This window comes from Astyanax mexicanus, chromosome 4, assembly GCF_023375975.1.
Source record: "Astyanax mexicanus isolate ESR-SI-001 chromosome 4, AstMex3_surface, whole genome shotgun sequence".
Taxonomy (NCBI): Eukaryota; Metazoa; Chordata; class Actinopteri; order Characiformes; family Acestrorhamphidae; genus Astyanax; species Astyanax mexicanus.
The window spans coordinates 21,487,887-21,508,300 of record NC_064411.1 but is presented as its reverse complement, the minus strand read 5'-3'; the positions used below and the strand labels follow the sequence as shown (position 1 = coordinate 21,508,300).

At 39.0% G+C, this 20,414-nt stretch overlaps 2 protein-coding genes across 5 annotated transcripts; one reads left to right on the top strand and one right to left on the bottom strand.

Moving 5' to 3' along the window:
• The first annotated feature begins 702 nt into the window (after positions 1–702).
• On the top strand, positions 703–6,095 carry LOC111197387 (uncharacterized). The gene is made up of 6 exons (XM_049478984.1): positions 703–2,120; positions 2,228–3,495; positions 3,589–3,761; positions 3,862–4,325; positions 4,418–5,029; positions 5,205–6,095. Exons 1-6 carry the CDS (start codon positions 756–758, stop codon positions 6,093–6,095), a joined length of 4,773 nt encoding a protein of 1,590 aa, XP_049334941.1. The 5' UTR covers positions 703–755.
• An 8,979-nt stretch (positions 6,096–15,074) lies between these two features.
• Positions 15,075–19,918, bottom strand: LOC125801424 (zinc finger protein 239-like). 4 transcript variants are annotated; one of them, XM_049478152.1, is made up of 3 exons: positions 19,851–19,913; positions 18,663–18,882; positions 15,075–17,161 (listed from the first exon to the last, which is right to left on the bottom strand). In XM_049478152.1, exon 3 carries the CDS (start codon positions 17,013–17,015, stop codon positions 16,137–16,139), a length of 879 nt encoding a protein of 292 aa, XP_049334109.1. In that variant the 5' UTR covers positions 17,016–17,161; positions 18,663–18,882; positions 19,851–19,913; the 3' UTR covers positions 15,075–16,136. The 4 variants fall into 4 exon arrangements, with proteins under 4 accessions (XP_049334109.1, XP_049334110.1, XP_049334107.1 ...); XM_049478153.1 differs by lacking the exons at positions 18,663–18,882; positions 19,851–19,913 and adding exons at positions 17,273–17,463; positions 17,741–18,381; XM_049478150.1 differs by lacking the exon at positions 18,663–18,882 and having other exon boundaries at positions 19,851–19,918.
• Between the last annotated feature and the right edge of the window lie 496 nt (positions 19,919–20,414).

The window sequence follows — 20,414 nt, the reverse complement described above, 5'->3', positions numbered from 1 at the left end:
TAATAAACTAGAATATTTTAGACAACTTTAGCCATCATACTAGCTAACTACATATTCAGCTAGCAGTATGCCACAGAAACAGTTAGCTATCTAACTTCAAAATAAGCTAGCTGTAGCTAGCTATTTATTTAGCTACGCTATTAAGACCAGATTAGCCATCATACTAGCTAACTAAATATACATATTACATAAGCTACCTAACTTCAGAATAAGCTAGCTGTAGCTAGCTATTTATTTAGCTAGGCAATTTAAACAAGATTAGCCATCATACTAGCTAACTAAATATAAATATTACATTAGATATCTTACTTAAGAATAAGCTAGCTGTAGCTAGCTATTTATTTAGCTAGGCTATTTAAACAAGATTAGCCATCATACTAGCTAACTAAATACACATATTACATTAGATATCTAACTTCAGAATATGCTAGCTGTAGCTAGCTATTTATTCAGCTAGGCTTTTAAGACAAGATTTGTCATCATATAGCTAATTAAATATTAAGTTACCAAACTGTATGCCAGATCAGTTGTATAACATCTATACTAAAGTATAAGCTAGAAGTAGCTAGCTGTTTAGTATTGAATGATATTAGCTAGCTAAAAATAAGCTAGCAAATTTATGAAGACTGCTTCAATAAAATCCTAATCAAACACATTTTACTATTATAAATGTTTTATGTTTTTCAATGTGCAGTAATTCGTTGTTTTTTTTTTTCCCAACAGTTTCATAACATTGCAATTTATATTCACTAGCCATGGGAAAAAGAAAAAGTTGTGATCATCCTGAAATTCCTAAAAAAAAACTTTCACTACAATTGTGTATTGTGCATGCCCCGAGTCTCACAGAGCATGGCAATTTTACCAGCTTCAGCGCTTGCAAGGGGGAGCATAACGAGAGGCTATCATGTTTACACAGTATTCGTGATATGAGACTCTGTGAAGCAGCCACTTCACCCTACCGTATGAAGGAGGTCTGTGACCAGATACCATTGACATTGCAAGGATTGCATTTAGATACAACTGGCTATCATCAAAATTGCTATAAAAGATTCACACAAAACCTGAATCGTTTACAAGCTGCTTCAAAAGCATCTACATCTGGTGCATCATCATCTGCATCATTGATGAAGGACTCCTTACGCAAGCACAAATCTCAAACAGATCTGGTCCTTTCTGAAGGTACTCGATGTTCCTTCTTGTTTCCTGATCTGTGTATTTTTTGTGAAAAGGGAGAAATTAAAAGTAAGGGAAAAACTGAACGCCTTACAATGTTTCAGAGTTGGAAACACAAGGAACCAGCCTGGAAGGTCATTGAACCAAGAGCATTGGAATTAAAGAAAGAGGCTCTTTACCGTAAGGTGCAAGGCAGTGACCTCTTTGCGATGGAAGCCAAGTACCATCCATCATGCAGAAACACCTTTAACACAGAGTACCAAAACCACATGCGTATCAGGAAGATTAGAAACCCTTTGCTGGCTCAGAAAAAAGAAGCATATCAGAAATCTTATCTGGTGGTAAAGGATTACATTCTAAGTAATGTCATAGATGGCAAAGAGGTGGTCCAGCTTAGTTTCTTATGCAGCCTCTTCAACAAACACATGGTGAGTCAAAGTTTTCCTAATCCAGACTACCGCAATGCAAGATTGATGAGACGTTTACAAGTAGATGATGACATCTCTCATTCACTTGCCTTTTGTAAGGTACCACTCCGCGGTTGTGCTGAACTATACCTTGTCTACAGCTCAAGCATTAGTGTTGCTGAAGCAGTGTCATGTGCTTACAAGCTTGGAACTGTAGACCAGCATCACAATGTAGCCCTCAATCTCCATGCTCTCATTCTAAAGGCATTCAAAGAGTCAAAGGAGCTGACATGGCCCCCCACTGCACAGGAGCTGAACTCTGTGAAGATGGAAGAGCTACTACCAGCTGATCTTGTAAAATTTCTAAACTTGGTGCTAACAGGGAGAGCTGACATTGATGGAGAAAAGTGTGAGAAGACCCAGAGGCTGGTCTACTCGATCACACAAGATGTGTGTCGTGCCGCAACTAACAGCACGTGGAAACTGCCAAAGCACATACTTCTCTGTGCCACAGTTCGCCACCTCTATCGAAGCAAACAGGTAACAGTACTCAGGTAACCTGCCACTTGCCAGGTCCTGTTTATTGCTTTGTTTTGGTAATTGGTGTTTATATATTTAATAATGCAGATCACTTTTTATCTTTGCAGCTCACTACTATTCTTGCACGACTAGGACACTCTGAGACATACGACTTTGGTATGGAGCTTGAGACAGCAATGGCCAAAGCATTTGATGAGATGTCCACCTACCTGACCCCTCAAATCATCTCTGGCAAGGGAAACTGTGTTTTTCACAGTGAGTGGGACAACCTGAACAGAATTACAACCAATGTGCTTGGATCAAATGTTGTAAACAGTGCTGGGGGGATCATGATTCAAGAGGTAAAGGAGGGCCATCAGAGCACCAATGAAAGGATCCTTCCTCTCTATGAGAGATCATCAAAAATGAGAAGCCTTAAGATCACACCTCCAGAGACCCTGCCAGAGTTGGTATTTAAGAGGGATGGTCCCAAATTCCCTAAAGATGCCAGTTTTACCCACCCTGTTGAAAACCAGCAGTCATACGATGCATCAATGTTGGAGTACTACATCTATCTGCTCTGCAGACGTCTAAGCAGTGAGGGAAAGCAGCAGGTGCCTGGATTTGGTGGCTTTATTTCAAGCACTGGAAAGGTCCCTCCTAGAAAATCTACTATTGACTTCTACACCCCCATCAATCAGCCTATAACAGACAATGCAGTGGTGTATGAACTGCTAAAGAGGTCTGAGGCAGCAACAGAGGAGGTTGGCCAACCATACACCATCAACACGTTTGACCTTGGCGTGGTCATGAAGGCCTGCCCTATAGTCTGGAAGTATGAAGAGGAATTCAAAAAGCATATCATAATCCTTGGCAAGTTCCACACAGCCATGAATTACATAGGCAAACTAACTGGGTACAAGTGTCAAGGTTCAGGCTATGCAGAAATCCTCATTGAGGCAAACCTTGCAACCAGTGGCTGCCTGAAAAATATTCTCAGTGGGAAAGCATATGCCAAGGCCCTCTTTGGCCTTAAAGTGGTCACAGAGGCTCTTGAACGGCTGCTGATCAATGTTTTCCTAGAAGAGGAGAATCTGGCAATACCTCAGGAGACCCTCACCAATCTAGTCCACTGCTGCAGTCGTGAGAATCTTGATGCTGCTCTAAAAGACCACTCATTGCTTAAAATGATTCATCAGTACATAGGATACCAACAGAAGGTCCGTGAAGGCCACTTGGGAAAGACAAGCATGTTCTGGCTCTCTGTGATGGATCACGCTAGGCTAGTTTTCATGTTGGATTTTGCTGTTAAAACAAACAACTTTGAGCTGTTTCATTACTGCAATGGTGCCATGGCAGAATTGATCTTTGCATATGATGGCCACAACTATGCCAGGTATTTATGCATTGATTCTCCTAATACCCAATTACAAATTAAACAGAACTTCCTTGTGGTATGAATTTTAATTAGCATTTTTTCTCCGTACAGGTACCTAACTTGGTTCGAGGCATTTCTCATCAACATTGACATCTCCCACCCTGGTGCTCTTGACATCATCAAGCTAGGAGCCATTGCTGTTGCACGATCTCTAATTCCAGGGGCTCTCTCAGCAGTGGACAAGACCATGGAGGAAACTTTTATGAAGTTTGCCAAGTCTTCAGGTATTAATGTGGGCACACAGAGCATAATTATCTGTATACAAAATGTTCATATTTAATTATTCCTATTTAAACTGACCAAAATGTAAAATGTGAATTGCAGGTGGTCTGCTTGGTCTTTTTAACATGTTTGGAGCATACCAGAAGTGGTGCCGTACAACCTCTGCACGTGCTCAGCTCCATGAGCTGACTCTGGAAATGTGTGGCATGATTGATGATCCAGACTGCCCAAAGAGAGGGAAGCACCGTGAACTGGAACCTGCCCAGATCAGAAAGCAAGAAGAGGCAGTACAGAGAGTCATCTTGGCCATTAGTGGCTTCACCAACCCCTGGAAGATCCCAGACAAAAAACATCTCTACTCACTGGCATCTGGTGCACCCGTAGACCCAGAAGTTGAGGTGGATGTACTGCAGGCCGAGGCTGCAGGCAGGGCTGCTAAGGAGCAGTTTATTGATGAACGCTTTGTTTCCAAGAAGAAGGGATTCTTTGAGCCCCTCAATAAGCTTAAACTGAAGACTATGTATCACTCAAGCAAGAAGATCAAGCTCACATCTGCACAGGGAAAGGTAGATATAAAGTCAGCTTGATTTAGTAATGACTACATAATAAAAATAATAATAATAATAATAATAATAATCATATCTACATTTAATTACAGGTCTTTATGTACCAAGAGCAAAGCAACCTTGCTTTCCAGCTACTTGTTAAGTCCCAAATGCTGGATATGCCTTTTGACCTTGAGGAACTCATGCATTACCCCCTCTCACCTGTTCCTCATGCACTTGGCACTCCTGATGGATTTTTTGCGAAGACAAACAAGGCCACCATTCTTCACTATCTCCTCCAGGATAGAGATGAAGAGGTCATCTACCCTAAGGATGCACTCTTTATACAGGATGGCAATGCTCTTTTTCATATGATGACCAACCTTCAACCAACCTGTGGAGAGATCTGTATGCAGCTCTTGGATCATATGATTCCCAAGCAGCACTTTGTCTTCTCCACAGATTGCTACCAGACAGACTCTATTAAAGCCCAGGAGAGGGTCAGACGAGGCTCCACTGAGAATTTCATAATTGGTGGCCCACACACCCACAAACCTTGTGACTTTAAATGCTTTCTTAGCAATGAGGTAAACAAGAAGCAGCTATGTGATCTGCTTCTCAAGGTCTGGGGGAGCAATGAGGCAGCATCTCGGCTGGAGAAGTGCAAGAGGGCCGTGGTATGTGTTGATGGGAGATCCTATGACCTAACTTCAACAAATGGCCAAGTAAGTTGAAAAAACATGAGGCCCAGACCATCATTATCAATGCTTAAATGTAGTTGTCATCACATATACAATGCTATATAAACATTTGAATGGAACTCTAGAATTGCTGAAGTCATTAACTGAGTAGTGTGTTCAATATACAGGTTTGTGTTAAAAATGTAACATTTTGCTACAGGTTCAGGCTTCAGAGATCCACGCCCTGCGGTCAAACCAGGAGGAGACAGACACCCGTGTTGTCCTCTACCTCCACCAAGCTGTAAAGTGGGGGTACAAGTCCAGTGTGGTGCGGACCCCGGACACCGACATTTTACTGATCCTCCTTTACCATGCCAGCAGGATCAACCTCACCATATTGCTTGACCACGGAACTGGCTTGCATCGTAAGCTTGTGAATGTCTCTGAGTTGGCTGAATCTCTGGGATCTGAGTACTGCAGCACTCTTCTGGGATACTATGTCTTTTCTGGGGAAGACTGCACCAGTGCTTTCAAGGGCAAAGGCAAAGTAGCTCCCTTAAAGAAGCTGCAGCAAAACCCGCGATTCCAGAAGGCTTTCAGCCAGCTTGGCACATTGTGGCAGGTCAGCAATGAGCTCCAACAGGAGATGGAATCCTTCACATGTGTTATGTATGGCCATGGTCGTCTGACCTCAATTGATGCTGTGAGAGTCAAGATGCTGCAAAAGATGGTGGGTGTTGACAGAGCCCTGGATGCAAGTTCCAAAGTAGACCTGGAACGCTTGCCTCCCCCCAAGGTCTGTCTCATCCCACACACACAGAGAGTAAACTACAGAGTTGCCTGCTACAAAAGGGCAGAGCAGCCCATATTTGAAAGGCCAAACCCTTACGATCAGGGTATGGGTTGGGAGAAAACAATGGAAGAGGGGGTGTTGGAGCCGGTGTGGTCAGTTGGCCCCATCTTCCCTCCTTCTCTTGTTGACATTCTTGCTGGAGTAGAAGAGAGAGAATCCATTGGAGAGGGGAAAGATTATGTGGAGGAAGGGACAGAGATTGAAGAGATAGACTTTGATGATCTTTTCAATGATGATGACGAGGATGAAAATTATTAGTACCACACTATACAAGTACTTTTTATTATATTCTTAGATTTTATCAACAATTAGTTCTGCACTTAATTAATACAAAATAAAAATGCAATTTAATTCATTTAATTCATTGGCCCAGAGTTGTGTAGAAAAGTGTGCTCAATTGTCTCTGTAGATTGTTAAATTAAAAGGCTATTGCAATCCTTTTTTTTCATTTTTTTAGGTGTAGTAAAGGGTTAAAAAATTGATACATTTTGAGTAAAAATGTGTAAAAAACTAAAAATAAACATTCTGTTGAATTCCTTGGCCCAGAATTGTATGGAAAAGTGTGCTCATTTGTCTGTATAGGTTGTTAACTTCAGGAACTATGCCAATTTCTTCATCATTTTTGGCAGGCTCGGATTTTGGGTAGGTGTAGGAAAGGGTTAATAAAATGCCTCACGGGACATTTTTTGCCCTGGTACCTGTCAGAATCTTAAAGTAGACACTTTAAGGATTAAGAAAAATCTCAAGATGTGTTTATTTAGTGCACAGGATTTTAGTGTAATGTGAAAACATACATGTGAAATTAACATTTTTTGCAAATTTTTGACATTTTTGTCCCAAAATTATGTCAAAATGTGTAAAAAACGTAAAAATAACCATTTTGTTGAATTCCTTGGCCCAGAATTGTATGGAAAAGTGTGCTCATTTGTCTGTATAGGTTGTTAACTTCAAGAACTATGCCAATTTCTTCATCATTTTTGGCAGGCTCGGATTTTGGGTAGGTGTAGGAAAGGGTTAATAAAATGCCTCACGGGACATTTTTTGCCCTGGTACCTGTCAGAATCTTAAAGTAGACACTTTAAGGATTAAGAAAAATCTCAAGATGTGTTTATTTAGTGCACAGGATTTTAGTGTAATGTGAAAACATACATGTGAAATTAACATTTTTTGCAATTTTTTGACATTTTTGTCCCAAAATGATGTCAAAATGTGTAAAAAACGTAAAAATAACCATTTCGTTGAATTCCTTGGCCCAGAATTGTATGGAAAAGTGTGCTCATTTGTCTGTATAGGTTGTTAACTCAAGGAGCTATGCCAATTTCTTCATAATTTTTTTCAGGTTCGGAATTAGCATAGATGCATTAAAGGGTTAAAAATAAATGTCATGGGACATTATTTCATCCTGTTACCTGTCAGAACCTTAAAATAGACACTTTAAAGATTAAGAAAAAACAGGTGGCGAAAAAAAATCCACTATGTGCTCGTGGACCCCTCTTTCCATCTAGACTATAAAGCCTCATTTTGTTTTTACCGCGAGCGTCTGACTCCCGTCTGTGGCGTTACACTCACATCACTTTTACCACCATTTTTTGACCAATCATTATTTTATAGATATAGAGCATTTTTACACTTTTAACTTGTTTATTTATTTATTTATTTTTTTAATGTTTGGTTTTAAAACAACCACTATGCAGATGAGCAATTACTTTCAGCAATATTGGAAAAGTCTTAGCTTTTAAGACACACTCAATCCTAATTTAAAAATAAGAAATAAGAAAATCAGAAATCACAAAATTCAACTTTCACTATTCAACATGTAAGGCACTTTTTGAGCAAGAGAAACAATGAGTGAGATTTGATAAATTGTTTAAGGAAATAGATGTATAGTTGACAATTGAGAAAAGCGAAATAAATAAATAAATAAATACAGATTCTGTTTGGTCATATTTATCAGTAAATGTAAAAGCATTGTTCAGATTTTATTTGCTATAATGACAAGGACAAAGCAAAGCATAAAATTGTTTATTGATATTGCTAATATTATTGTCTGTAATGGAACGATTGATACAGAGAAATTTAATAATTTTCCACTTATCCCAAATTTTAAAGCACTTAATAAAATCAACTAAATCTAGAAGTCAAGTCTTTATAAAAATCTTGGGAACTGAATAAAGTCAGAAACATAATTTCTTAGTAAAATAGCACACCGCAGAAAATTAAAGTGGCAGGTAAAATAATATAGCCACAAGCGGTGATTCTCAAGTCCAAGCAAAAGTAACCCAAGAAACCACAATACATCAATATGTAACCATTCCTGAGACAGAAGCCACATTATGTGTAGTTTGTGCAGAGCTTAATACTTTGGACCCTGATATTCTATCAATCAGTGTGGATATGGAGGAGAAAATAGAGCAGCTGATCATTAGACGAGTTGATGTTAGTAAAGGGCAGCTGCATTCTGCACAGTATGCAGTTTGTTTGAGGTACGTGATGGTAGACCATTTAGAAGAGCATCACAGTAATCGAGACGTGAGATTATAAATGTATGTATAATGCGCTCAGCATCAGTAAATGACTGATATGTCAAAATACGTGCAATATTTCTAAGGTGAAAGAAGGCAGACTGCCTGATTTTACTGACATATGATTCAAAGGATAATGTTGTGTCCAGGATAACACCAAGGTTTAATAAATAAAACACATGACTCAGATATATTTCCAAATGTTTGTTCCTTATTTATTTTCTATAAAGTATTACCAATACAATATTAGAAGATATACAAGAAGCATTCAGTGGGAGGTTTAACAGCAGGTGCGTTTAAAGCAGCAGCTTTGGGCTGTGAAGCAGTAAAATATGGTATGTACAATGATGCTGCAGAGTTGATGTGTGTTCTTTAGCTTTGTTAGTGTTTGTGAAAGTGGAAGTGTTTGAGTTTGTGTGCGTGTGTGCATGCACGAGAAATAGTGTGTGTCTAGTGGTAAACTGGGTGGTGAACATTAGTAGTGGTTGTAAGAGCTAATTTGGATATAACAGAGCAACAGGGAAGCAGCTACACTAAAAGGGAAAGGGATGTGAACAAAAGGAAGGTAAAAGCAAGTAATTAATGGTGATGATAATTAAATGCTGCAATTTAAAATTGAAAATTACTAAATGTTACGGATTGAACGCACATTTGACAGTAAAGATCATGATTGAGTATAACTAAAAATCAGGACAACTGAAGAAGGTAAGACAACAAAAATTGGGCTGAAATCTGTGCACAGACAAAATTTAAATATGAAATAATTAACTTCCAAGGGGAAATTAGAGCTCCAGTTAAGTGTGATAAATGTATTTTAACCTTGTATTTTAACTTGCAGGAAGGAGATACGGCGGACCCATTAAAAGACTTCCAAAATGAATAGAGAACCTTAAACATGAATATAACGAATACAAAAGTCTCGTTTCAGATCTGTTTACACAGGGGAGGGGGGGGAGAAGGAGGACGTGGTGCAAAGGTGGACCAGTCCAGACACAGAGTGAGGGCTCCTCCGCCATTGCGCATGAAAGGGGAACGAGCCTGGCTGGATTGAGCCTTCCCAGGTGACTGAGAGAACAACGTACGCGGATCGACTGAAAGGCGAGGGTTCGACATGATGCAACTGGAGCCAGTGTGCAGCCACACAGCCCAGAGGTCGCTAACTGAAATCAGGAGGAGACGAGAGCAGCAGCTGAATCGTCTGACTCAGACGAAGGCCCGCAGCAGGAAGGAGGGGCAGCTGAATCGTCCACAGCACACAGCAGGGGCCGTCAGTGCCTGGCTGTGATGGAGGAGAGGAATTGAGGGAGTAACTCATTCAGCAACATTTCGATTGCGTCAAAGTACACTACATACAGAGACTCTTAAACACATCTCATTAAAGAACACACATAGTCTTATCACACACCAACTCATACTTTTCCTTCACTGATATTGCAGACATCAAGAGCCAGAATAAAGCTCTTCGTACATGGGGCTGGGGTAGCCTAACCTCAAAACCCTGAAGCAAGAAGAAAGAAGAATAAAAAAGAAAAGAACAACACGCATTGTAATTTTAACATTTACACATATAGAGTTATAGACTGTGATTTGCTAAATTAGGGGGGAACACATTGTTTTTCTTTACAGGTTGTCCTGGACATTGTTTTTCTTTACAGGTTGCCTTGGACTCTTGAAAAAACGGAATTGTAAAAAAAAAAATATATACACTCTGTAACCTTAACACTTACACATATAAGGCTATAAGATAACAAGTTTACTAAATAGTGGGAAACTTAGAGGGAAAACACATTTATGGTTTAATAATGGCTTGGTACAGAAAAAGGGGGAGGAACAGGACAAAGTACGGACACTATACCGAACCAGCACTTCCTCTAGTTATTCCAATATGGCTCCAGGTAATAATAACCATTACCCTAATGGGCATAATGATAATAACACTGGCCATTGTCTCAAAGCAAGAACAACTAATAACGGTAGAGGGAACAATTGTAAACACTTCGGCAACCATACACCTGACAAACGCAACAACTAAAGACAAGCCCACACAACTTAATAGAACCAAACGATCAACCATCACCCAGTCTAACTCAAAATGCATCAGGCGCTGGGGAGGTATAGAATTAGACTATTACTGGGGTGAGACGACCGCATGGACAGTGAACTTATGCGACGTGGTTACTTGTGGTAAGCAGGGGTCCAAGGGGGAAGCGGTGTACTTGTGTTGGTCCCGTGATGATAATCTTAAGTGTAACCATAACACCGACCAAGCAGCTTATAAGGCCAGACCTTGTCACAAGTGGGAACACGTAATTAGGTGAACGCATGTCAATTGGGATCCAAGCGAACGCTGGGCGACTCGGGAGCGGGAGAAATGGAATAAACTTAACATACAAAGGGATAACCATTGCATTAGAGTGGCAATCCGATTCTAATGGGGGAAAATCGTCGGGGTGGATGTAAATGGTAACAACCCTGTGGGATGGATCAAAGTTAGAGTTACAGATAAACCGACCATTGACACAGACGAGGCCACAAAACATGGACAACCACACAGATCGTAAAGCTAAGTACAAGGTTTGAAGGGAGCAACTTATGGATAAAATGGATAAAGGCACAAGCCAGAGAAGCTAACATGGACGGGTGCGTAGCATGTGCCGCAGCAAGACCGGCATTGTTTTTAGGTAAAGCACCATTGTTTCCAACAGAAGACCCGATAGGGTTCCAGGGCATGATTAATTTAACACGTATGGCTAACCCCGCTAATTGTACTGCCCTGCCAAACATTTTTCCAGTCACAGCGAATAACACCGGCTCAGGACACTTTCAGATTCCCGATTCAGGTAACTTTACTTGTTTTAACCATACAGCAGGGTACGAGACAAAGAACCCAAAACACTTAGGCAACATAAACCCTAATTGGTGCCGCACTATATTTAATGGCGATTCCGGTAACTCTATAGGGCCATGGGCTAGAGCGGGACTGTATTATTATTGTGGAGGATCAACCCTACTGTTAAGACTACCCACGCATAGTCAAGACCTCTGCGCTATGGTAAGACTAATTTCCCAATCACTATGTACGCCGGCGCACACAAAACTATGCGGATGCTGCTGTGTGCCGTGTATTAGATCCCTGATAGACAGAACAATAACACGAATGATGGAGGGCAAAGACGATAAACCGCCATATATGTTACCTATGCTGGAGTGTGAGGAAGAGCAAGAGGAACTGCTGTGAACCAACCAGTCTTGGGGATGACTTTAGGGCAATGATGTTACTTCCTCCATTGACAGAGTAATATTGGCCGCCTGGGGCAGAAGGGGCTGTGAGAGAATTTTTCCTGTCAAAAATTGGGTGGTAGGCTGCCGGACAGGTTTTCGCTCTCACTTGTTAGTAAAATGTTCACTCACATGTTTATCGAGTGTTGAACATATGTAAATACATATGTGGAGGAATTACGATGTGTTGACGTATCTGGTTGATACGTCAAAAGGGAGAATTGAAAAGATACTGTTTATTTTACCTTGGGTGTATTGACAAATATCATCAATTATGATTGCTTAACTTAGTATCTATAATTACATAATCATTGTGTGAAACCTTGTATTTTATATGCATTAACCAATACTCACATTGTATTTGATCATTTTTATTACTCACAGTGTATTTTATACACATTTATATAGAAGATTAACCAATACTCACAATATATACTATTTACACATATAGATAAACATTGTTTGATCAGGCATGTGACTAACACATCTATTATGACAAATTAACCCACATGATACATAAGGCATTTACTAACACATACGATTTATTATATGGCGGACTAACCACGCGTTACTAACACATTAACATATAACATATGAAATATATTGTGTGACTATTGCGTAGCTCATGCTACTGACACTGCATGACCCTAACTAACGGCCATCAATCATCGGCTGGTACACTCTGTGTGATTTCGACTGGTACACTCGGTACGAGACTAAATTGCTACAGAGGAGGCTCTCGGATCAAAGCGGCCTTCTGTGTGTGGGGGTTGCCTTCCTGAGGCCTGCAGCGGCTTCAAAGAGGGGGTGATGCACACACACACAGATAGTGCCACGATGTTCCATTCTGGAAGAACACAGTCAAGGTCAGACACTAGTGGTCCGGTCAGACACGTGAAACTTGAGTACTAACACGTGAAATTATGCATATTAACATGAGCTAATCGTTAGCAACGCCTCATCAGCAGGTTTCACGTCATTTTGGGGTATAAAACATGGAGTCAGATCAGAGGGGGGTCAGAACTTATGCTGGGACCGCTGTAAACTGTCTTTCTGTGTGTATGGTTCTCCTGAGCTCAGAAATAAATACTTGGTTTGCTTTCAACTTAACTCCACCTGTCTGCGACTCTATCAAAACGAACACGTAGGGGAGTTGTACCCCGGATGAGGGGTGGGTGTGGACCCATCTTTAATTTCTTTTCTACAACAATAGCCAGTAGTTTACTGAGTGTATCAAAACGGTAGGGCAAATAAGGCTTAGAATCGAGTGTTCTTTTTAGTACTTTTAACAAAAAATACATAAATAGCAGGCTTCAATCAACAATAGAGTTATATCTTTCCAAGACAGAGCAGTTTAGTACCTTTTTTAGATGCAATAGTACAAATGTAGCGTGTAAATACCCATAAGTAAATTTAAGACACAAATGAAGTTATGTTTTAAACATTACCCCAATTATTTAAATTACTATTAATTATTTAAATAAACAATTATTTTAAATGATTATTATTGTGCTGGCTTATGTTTTAGGATTAGATCTTATTTTAGAATTAGTATCTTAGATTTTAGCTGTAGGATTGATTTTAGGTTAATATACCCCTTTTTTCTTACTTTCAAAACTACACTGTCAGTTATATATTTAAACCCTTAATTAGAAATTTACCTTTTAAAGTTAGTTTGTAAAATAAAATACCATCTTAAATTAAATATGTGGGCCCACTCTAAAGAATACACTCATAAAGAACAGAATTATAGATGAAATGAACAGAACTAAACGGTGCAGGTCTGGTTCGGAGCTTAATGTCCGCTTCACTCTAACGAGCAGAAATAAGAGTTTCAGATTTACCTCAGATTCAGTGAATATGAGCGGGAGCAGAGCGCGGGGTCCTGCAGCACGGAGCGTTTTCCCTCAAAGGAACTCTGATCCACGCGGGGACTCAGAGCGCTCTCTGGTTAGCAGTGTTAGCGGTCCTGGTGTTCAGTGGAGGCGGAGAGAGCGCGAGTCAGTCCGGGGAACAGTCTGTCGGAGCGGCGCTGCAGCGGAGAGTTCACGGCTAGCGCAGAGCAGCTAATACACGAGGCTAAACACAGCTAGCCGAGCTGGCTAAGCTAACAGTGCTAACAGAACTTCACTTATAGAGAGATTATCCCAGCTTTATCCACCAGCACACTCTCAGTATGGACTTCAGTGTCCTTAAAATGACCGGTTAGTTTAATTAATACTGATTATTAGTGAATTTAGTTCAGCCTGTGAGGAACTTTTTCCTCCTCGCCTCTCCCGCGCTGCTACTCCCGCATCTCCGCTGTTCTCTCTCGTCCCGTGGGCGGGCCTGTTCCAATCCTCTACTCCACCCTTCACCTGTACACTTCTCCCTCAGTAGATCCCTTAATCACTTTTAAGTGACCTTCTTGCAAAAACACAGAAAATAAATGAAATATGTACTCTGTACTGCTTTTGTTTTCTTTTTTAAACTATTTACACAAACACAATGACTATTTTGAGCCTGTACTTTTTTTAAACCATTACTATGAATTTATATGATTTTATTTATTACTGTATTTATAAGTGTATCTATTTTAGAACTAGGGAGTTTTACATTTTTTACCCGGGGCTACATGAGGAATATGCGAAAGGGGCGTATCCCATAGTGAGATACCGAATGAATGCTTGAAAGAGAACACAAATTACATTTAGAAAAAAAATAATTGTAAGAAATAAAACAAATTTACCGGACGTGAAACACTGTTACTAGTACTGAAACACTAACATTGGTCAGTAAAAAAGCAACTGCTTTGTTTGTACATTTAGCTAGGCTAGCTACCAATAATAATGGTCAGTAAAACAGCAAATGCTGTATTTGGATATTTAGCTAAGCTAGCTATCAATAATAGTAGTCAGTAAAACAGGAAATGCTTTGTTTATACATTTGGTCAGTAAAATAGCAAATGCTGTGTTTGGATATTTAGCTAGACAATCCACAAATAATAATGGTCAGTAAAACAGGAAACAATTTGTTTGGACATTTAGCTAGGCTAGCTGCCAATAATAATGGTCAATAACTCAAATGTAGAATTTGGTAATTAAGTGTAGTTGGTGAATGTTTATGCTCTTCAAAAAAACAAAACAACACAACCCACAAGCACTCACATTAAAAAACTTTATAAACATGAAATCAAGTTAAACACATGCTACTCTACCTTTGGAAGTAATTGTATATTTAACCCTTTTAAGCCTGAACCAATAAAAAAAAAAAACATCTTTTTCCGAATTTCAATCTTAAATGTACTATTATGTTACACTTCAACACAAATCCATTTTACATTGGATTTCTCTTTTGGGCGCCTTTGAGTATTTAACAAATAATAACATAAGATATTCTCAGGCCTATAGGTTTCATGTCAAACATATGTTGAGAAAACACAATGAGATTGCAGATCTGCAATCTAAAAGCCGTTTATTAAAACACACAGATGAGTAAATAAAGAGGTGAAGCAATACAAAGATAATAGTTTGTAGTGGATAAAAACAATTAAGAAACTACATGATTTGGATATTCTTAGTAAATTTTGGAGATTAAAAAACCTTAGCAACATATAATATACAATAAGGAAAAGATAAGAGAGCATAAAACTTGAGTAATACAACAACCAAATATCCCTCTATGGTAACAGATTTTTAATCAGAACGACTGAACCATAGACCAAGGAGAACACCAGCAAAGGGAATGAATGAGCCCACAACCTCACTGCGCTACACAAGCCCGGAGAAGGTTGATTTCAGTATGGGAACTACAGCTGGAGCATTTTACTTAACCTCTGGAAAGGATTTAGTTGGCCTCTTTGCAGAGTCTGGATGCTCCTCCGCTCCACACGGCAGTACCCAAGCCCAGTGTTGTCTCTCTGCGGCTCTGGGTCTCACTTTTGGGAGCACTCTCTCTGGAGTTCCTCAGGTGGTGTTTTTACTTCTTCTTTCATACAGATGGGACTAGCAGTTAATAGTATTAAGCTAAGCTATGCTAAGCTCGGGGAACTTTGTACGGCTTCCACAGAGTAAAAACACAGATACTAGAAATTAATAGAAATAATCAAATCTGCATATACTAGAAAGGAGATTAAAAGCATTAAAATCATAAGCTCTGAAGGTTTGGTCCTAATCATTTAGTTGCCAGCTAAGAACCCTACTCACTATGACATCTAAATTTTAAAGACTACGTTTTTTCCATTCTTCAGAACTGAACTCCTACCGTAACCACCCTAAAAACTCAGCTCTGTCTCACAAAGAATATCCTGGAATATCGAACATATAAGAAAACATAACATGGAATTCAGTAAACATGATCGCTGGATGAGATTCATTTTGCTGAACCTGTAAAATCCATTATTAAATTCAGTTCATGTTTTTTTTCTGGTGGAACGTGTCCCAAGTGACACAAGTAATACATTTGTGTAGGATAAGGTGTTCTGTCTGAAAGACTTACGATTTGCACTTTTAATTGCCTTCTAACTGATTTGAGATGGAGTTTTCTCTCCTGTGTGAATGCACTGGTGTTTTCGAAGATTACTCTGTTGAGCAAAACTCTTCCAACAGTCTGAGCAGTGATACGGTTTCTCTCCTGTGTGAATGCGCTGGTGTATTTGGAGAGTACTCTGTTGAGTAAAACTCTTCCCACAGTCTGAGCAGTGATACGGTTTCTCTCCAGTGTGAATGCGCTGGTGTATTTGGAGAGTACTCTGTAGAGTAAAACTCTTCCCACAGTCTGAGCAGTAATTCGGTTTCTCTCCTGTGTGAATGCGCTGGTGTTTTTGGAGAGCACTCTGTTCAGTAAAACTCTTCCCACAGTCTGAGCAGTAATACGGTTTCTCTCCTGTGTGAATGCGCTGGTGATTATTGAGAGTACTCTGTAAAGTAAAACTCTTCCCACAGTCTGAGCAGTGATACGGTTTCTCTCCTGTGTGAATGCGCTGATGTATTTTGAGATTACTCTGATGATTAAAACTCTTCCCACAGTCTGAGCAGTGATATGGTTTCTCTCCTGTGTGAATGCGCTGATGCAGTTTGACAGCATTCTGTTTATTAAAACTCTTTCCACAGTCTGAGCAGTGATACGGTTTCTCTCCTGTGTGAATGCGCTGGTGAATTTTGAGATTACTCTTTGCAGTAAATCTCTTCCCACAGTCTGAGCAGCAATATGGTTTCTCTCCTGTGTGAATGCGCTGGTGGTTTTTGAGATTACTCTGTTTAGTAAAACTCTTCCCACAGTCTGAGCAGTGATACAGTTTCTCTCCTGTGTGAATGCGCTGGTGTTTTTTGAGATTACTCTGTTTAGTAAAACTCTTGACAGAGTGCTGATGTTTCTCCATGTCGGGACTTGGCTTCATTTGTCTGTTAAATGTATCAAACAATGTCTGCGTGTTCTGGAGGCTCTTCAGGACGGCTTGTTCTTCAACTCTTTTAGCAGTTTAACATTGCTCTTAGTTAAATATCCTGGTTGTTGGTGAAGAAGTTCAGGAGAATAATTTCATTTCTGGAAAACACAAAGAAAAATGCAGTTGTATATTACAATAAAAGCAGGTCAATTAACTGAAGAGAACTGCCTGAGGTGCCTATATTGACATCTGAGACATCTTCATATTACCACAAATGTTTCAGTATTTTTCCCACTTCTAAGTCCTTAGTGTAAAAGGGGTGCTGGTTGTCCTCCAGCCACTAGAGGTAGCCCACATTTTACCACTTGCAATAATCAGGCTGAAGCCTGTTTACTGCCTTTATAAAGACTGCCCACTGTTTAGACAAACAGTCTTGATTCTTTTCTGGTCTCACTAGATCCTGAGAACGTAAAGAAAGAAGAAAAAAAAATGTCACCCTTTAATCTGAAGCTTCGAGGCTTGTGCCAAAATCATTCTACATTGATCACGTAACCAATGATGTCCAAACTTTTTCCTTCACACTAATTTATAAAACATTCCTTTTTTACAACTCCAGATAACATTATTTTCCAACACATTAGCTTCAGACTAACAGTGATATGCACTCCTAAAGTCCTTTTTATGTAGATCACAAGTGAAAATTTGCTGAGAAATGTAATTGTAATTGTGCTTTTTACCCAGAAAGACTGCAGCTCCACATCAATGGCTTAACTGATTTGTTTACTAAATCAATTTAGTAAATGGTGGCGTATCATAGCATCTGGTCGAAGCCCAACTTCATCTGCAGAACCAAAGAGCAGCAGAAGCTCTACACCAGCAGATTCAGAGCAGCAGCTCCAAATTTCATCAACTCTAACTAAATGTTACTAAAGCAGTAAATCATTCTAGCACTTCCACCTTAAATATTATCAATTCCTCTTAGTTGTCCTGGAAATGTAACAAAACGTTTAGTGAATAAAATAAAATTACTATATGAGCTCAGTGTATTTCAGCAGTTTGGAATGAATTTGCTTCAGAGAGAGTGAATTCTTGTCCTGACTCTTAACTTTTTCCATATTTAGATAATATTACTTTTTTCCAGACGAGGGACCGAAAGACATAAATCCTTGGGTTTTACAGATTGAGTGGGTCGATGACGAGGCAGAGAGCTCAGGATAAGATTGGCTAACGTTCTCTTTCACAAAGAATTTTAAAAATAAAGAGATTTAAAAATAAAACTTTAATGAAAACTTCAAAAATGAAAAATGGCTTGAAAACTAGTTTTTGTTTTATTTGACAAAATCATATAACGCAAACTTAACAGGCTGGTTTCTCTTACATTGATTTTATAAGAAATAAAAATAAGAATAACATAAAAATATATTTTTTAGGTCTTATAAAGTGCAAACAATACGTGCAAACCACAATCAGTCATATTAAGTCTATGGTTTGTGTTATTTTCTCCTAAATCTCTTGTAATTTAACTATGCATAACCATAATTAGTCATATTAAGACTATGCTTGAAGTGCAAACAGAGACAGAACATTTTTTAAATACAGTACAGAGCTAAGAGATTAGTACAACTGCCTATGAAACAGTCACATGTAGGATTAACTTACAGTATTTATATATGGTTTGTGTCTTGTTGGTCACTCTGCTATCGTTTATTGTTTCCACTGGAGCCAAAATGCAGCCAGACATATAACTTAAAAGTAGCAGAAGCATCTTCTACGCAACTGCCTGTATTTTCCTCTTCTGTTAAGAGCTGCTCTCACAGCTCAGCCACCACACTCGCTGCTATCGCTACTGTGTTGCAAGATCCCTCTTAAAAAGTCCACACTAGGTGACAGGACAAAAACATTGGCAACATTAGCCAGCAAGGTAACATTAGATACTTCGTTAAAAAAAGCACTGTGAACATTGGCTAGCTAGAGAACATTAGCTACTTGGTTAAAAAAAACACTGGGAACATTAGATAGCTAGATAATGTTAGCTACTGGTTAAAAAAGAAACGCTGGCAACATTAGCTAGCTAGTTAACACCAGCTACTTTGGTCCCCTATTATGGGCCAGTTCTGCCTATTAAACAGTTTTTCTCTCTGCCAGTCGCGCTAAGGAAACATGTCAGCTCCCACTGTAGAAGAACACTTAAACATTATTCTCACAAAATAAATCACATCATAAAACATTTTACTATTGCTAACACTTTTTTTAAATCTCTGCATAAAAAGCTGTGTGATTTTATGTACCACGAACGATGGAGAAAAATATAAAATAAGTTTTTTTTTAAATACAGCAACTGGATAGAAGGGTACATTTATTTTGAAGGTAAGTGAAGGTTCTAGCCCACTTTAGCTAACCTAACCAATGCTATCTAGATAAATAAGCTAAGCTAGCAGGCGATTTCAAACAATAATATACCACTAGAAGCCTTAAACACATAACATTTGTGATAAGTTGTTGATATATAGTCTAAATGGTAGGATAATGTACAAGCTGTCTGTAATGGTTAATCCTTTCCTTTATAGTTAACTTTAGTTGTTAGGTGTGGTATTGGTAACAACACTGGGTCATTTTACAAGCTAATGTTGCTAATGCTAATGCTCCTGCCTCAGTGCTGAAAAAAACCTGTAAATCTAAGTTTATTGTAAATAAACAGAAGCGCTTTAAACACCCAAATAAACAGTTTTCAGGAGAGAAATCTGTGTAGATTAACATCCAGCGCTCACTTGCCTTTGAAATAAAGAGAGAGAGAGAGAGAGAGAGAGAGAGAGAGAGAGAGAGAGAGAGAGAGAAACTTCTCCATACCTTCTGTAGTTCAGCTGATTCTGCTCTTCCTCCGCTCCAGCTACAGACCCCGGAAGCTCAGCGTCATCCGGGTTATGTAGAGCCCCGCCCCCTCCCCCGCTATATCACATTATACCCCATCACCGCTAGAGGGAGCCCGCGAGGGAGTCCTCAATGCATGGAGCTGAATGGAGCTAAACAGCTAAAACTCTCATTTAAAACACTGTATAACTACTTCTCTGAGTTTTCCTTTAATTTTAAAGTAGAACAAAGTATTTCACTAAAATAGGAAAGAAAACATACCCTATATTTCTATTTTCTACAACTAATGTTTTTTATTACTAGCATTTCTGCTACTGATGCTGGAGTTACACACAGAACATGTTTAATAGGATTAAAACTGCAGTTTAAAAGCTTTAATAATTATTTCTGCTGTGATTAAATAGTTGTAGTTGTTCTGTTTTTAGGAAATAAGTTAAATTTTATTCTATAAAGTATCTTACAATTATAAATTATTATTTTGCTAAAAATAATAAGTAATAAATGTTTAATACTTTTTAGAATAAAAATGTGTATGTTTTTATA

What these genes read in the sequence shown, in the direction of transcription:
- LOC125801424 (XM_049478150.1), bottom strand. Translation starts at nt 17,015, where the DNA reads ATGAAGCCAAGTCCCGACATGGAGAAACATCAGCACTCTGTCAAGAGT.
- LOC111197387 (XM_049478984.1), top strand. Translation starts at nt 756, where the DNA reads ATGGGAAAAAGAAAAAGTTGTGATCATCCTGAAATTCCTAAAAAAAAA. An exon ending in GATGGCCACAACTATGCCAG is followed by an intron (nt 3,496 to 3,588) that starts GTATTTATGCAT and finishes TTCTCCGTACAG; the next exon opens with GTACCTAACTTGGTTCGAGG. An exon ending in TCACATCTGCACAGGGAAAG is followed by an intron (nt 4,326 to 4,417) that starts GTAGATATAAAG and finishes ATTTAATTACAG; the next exon opens with GTCTTTATGTACCAAGAGCA.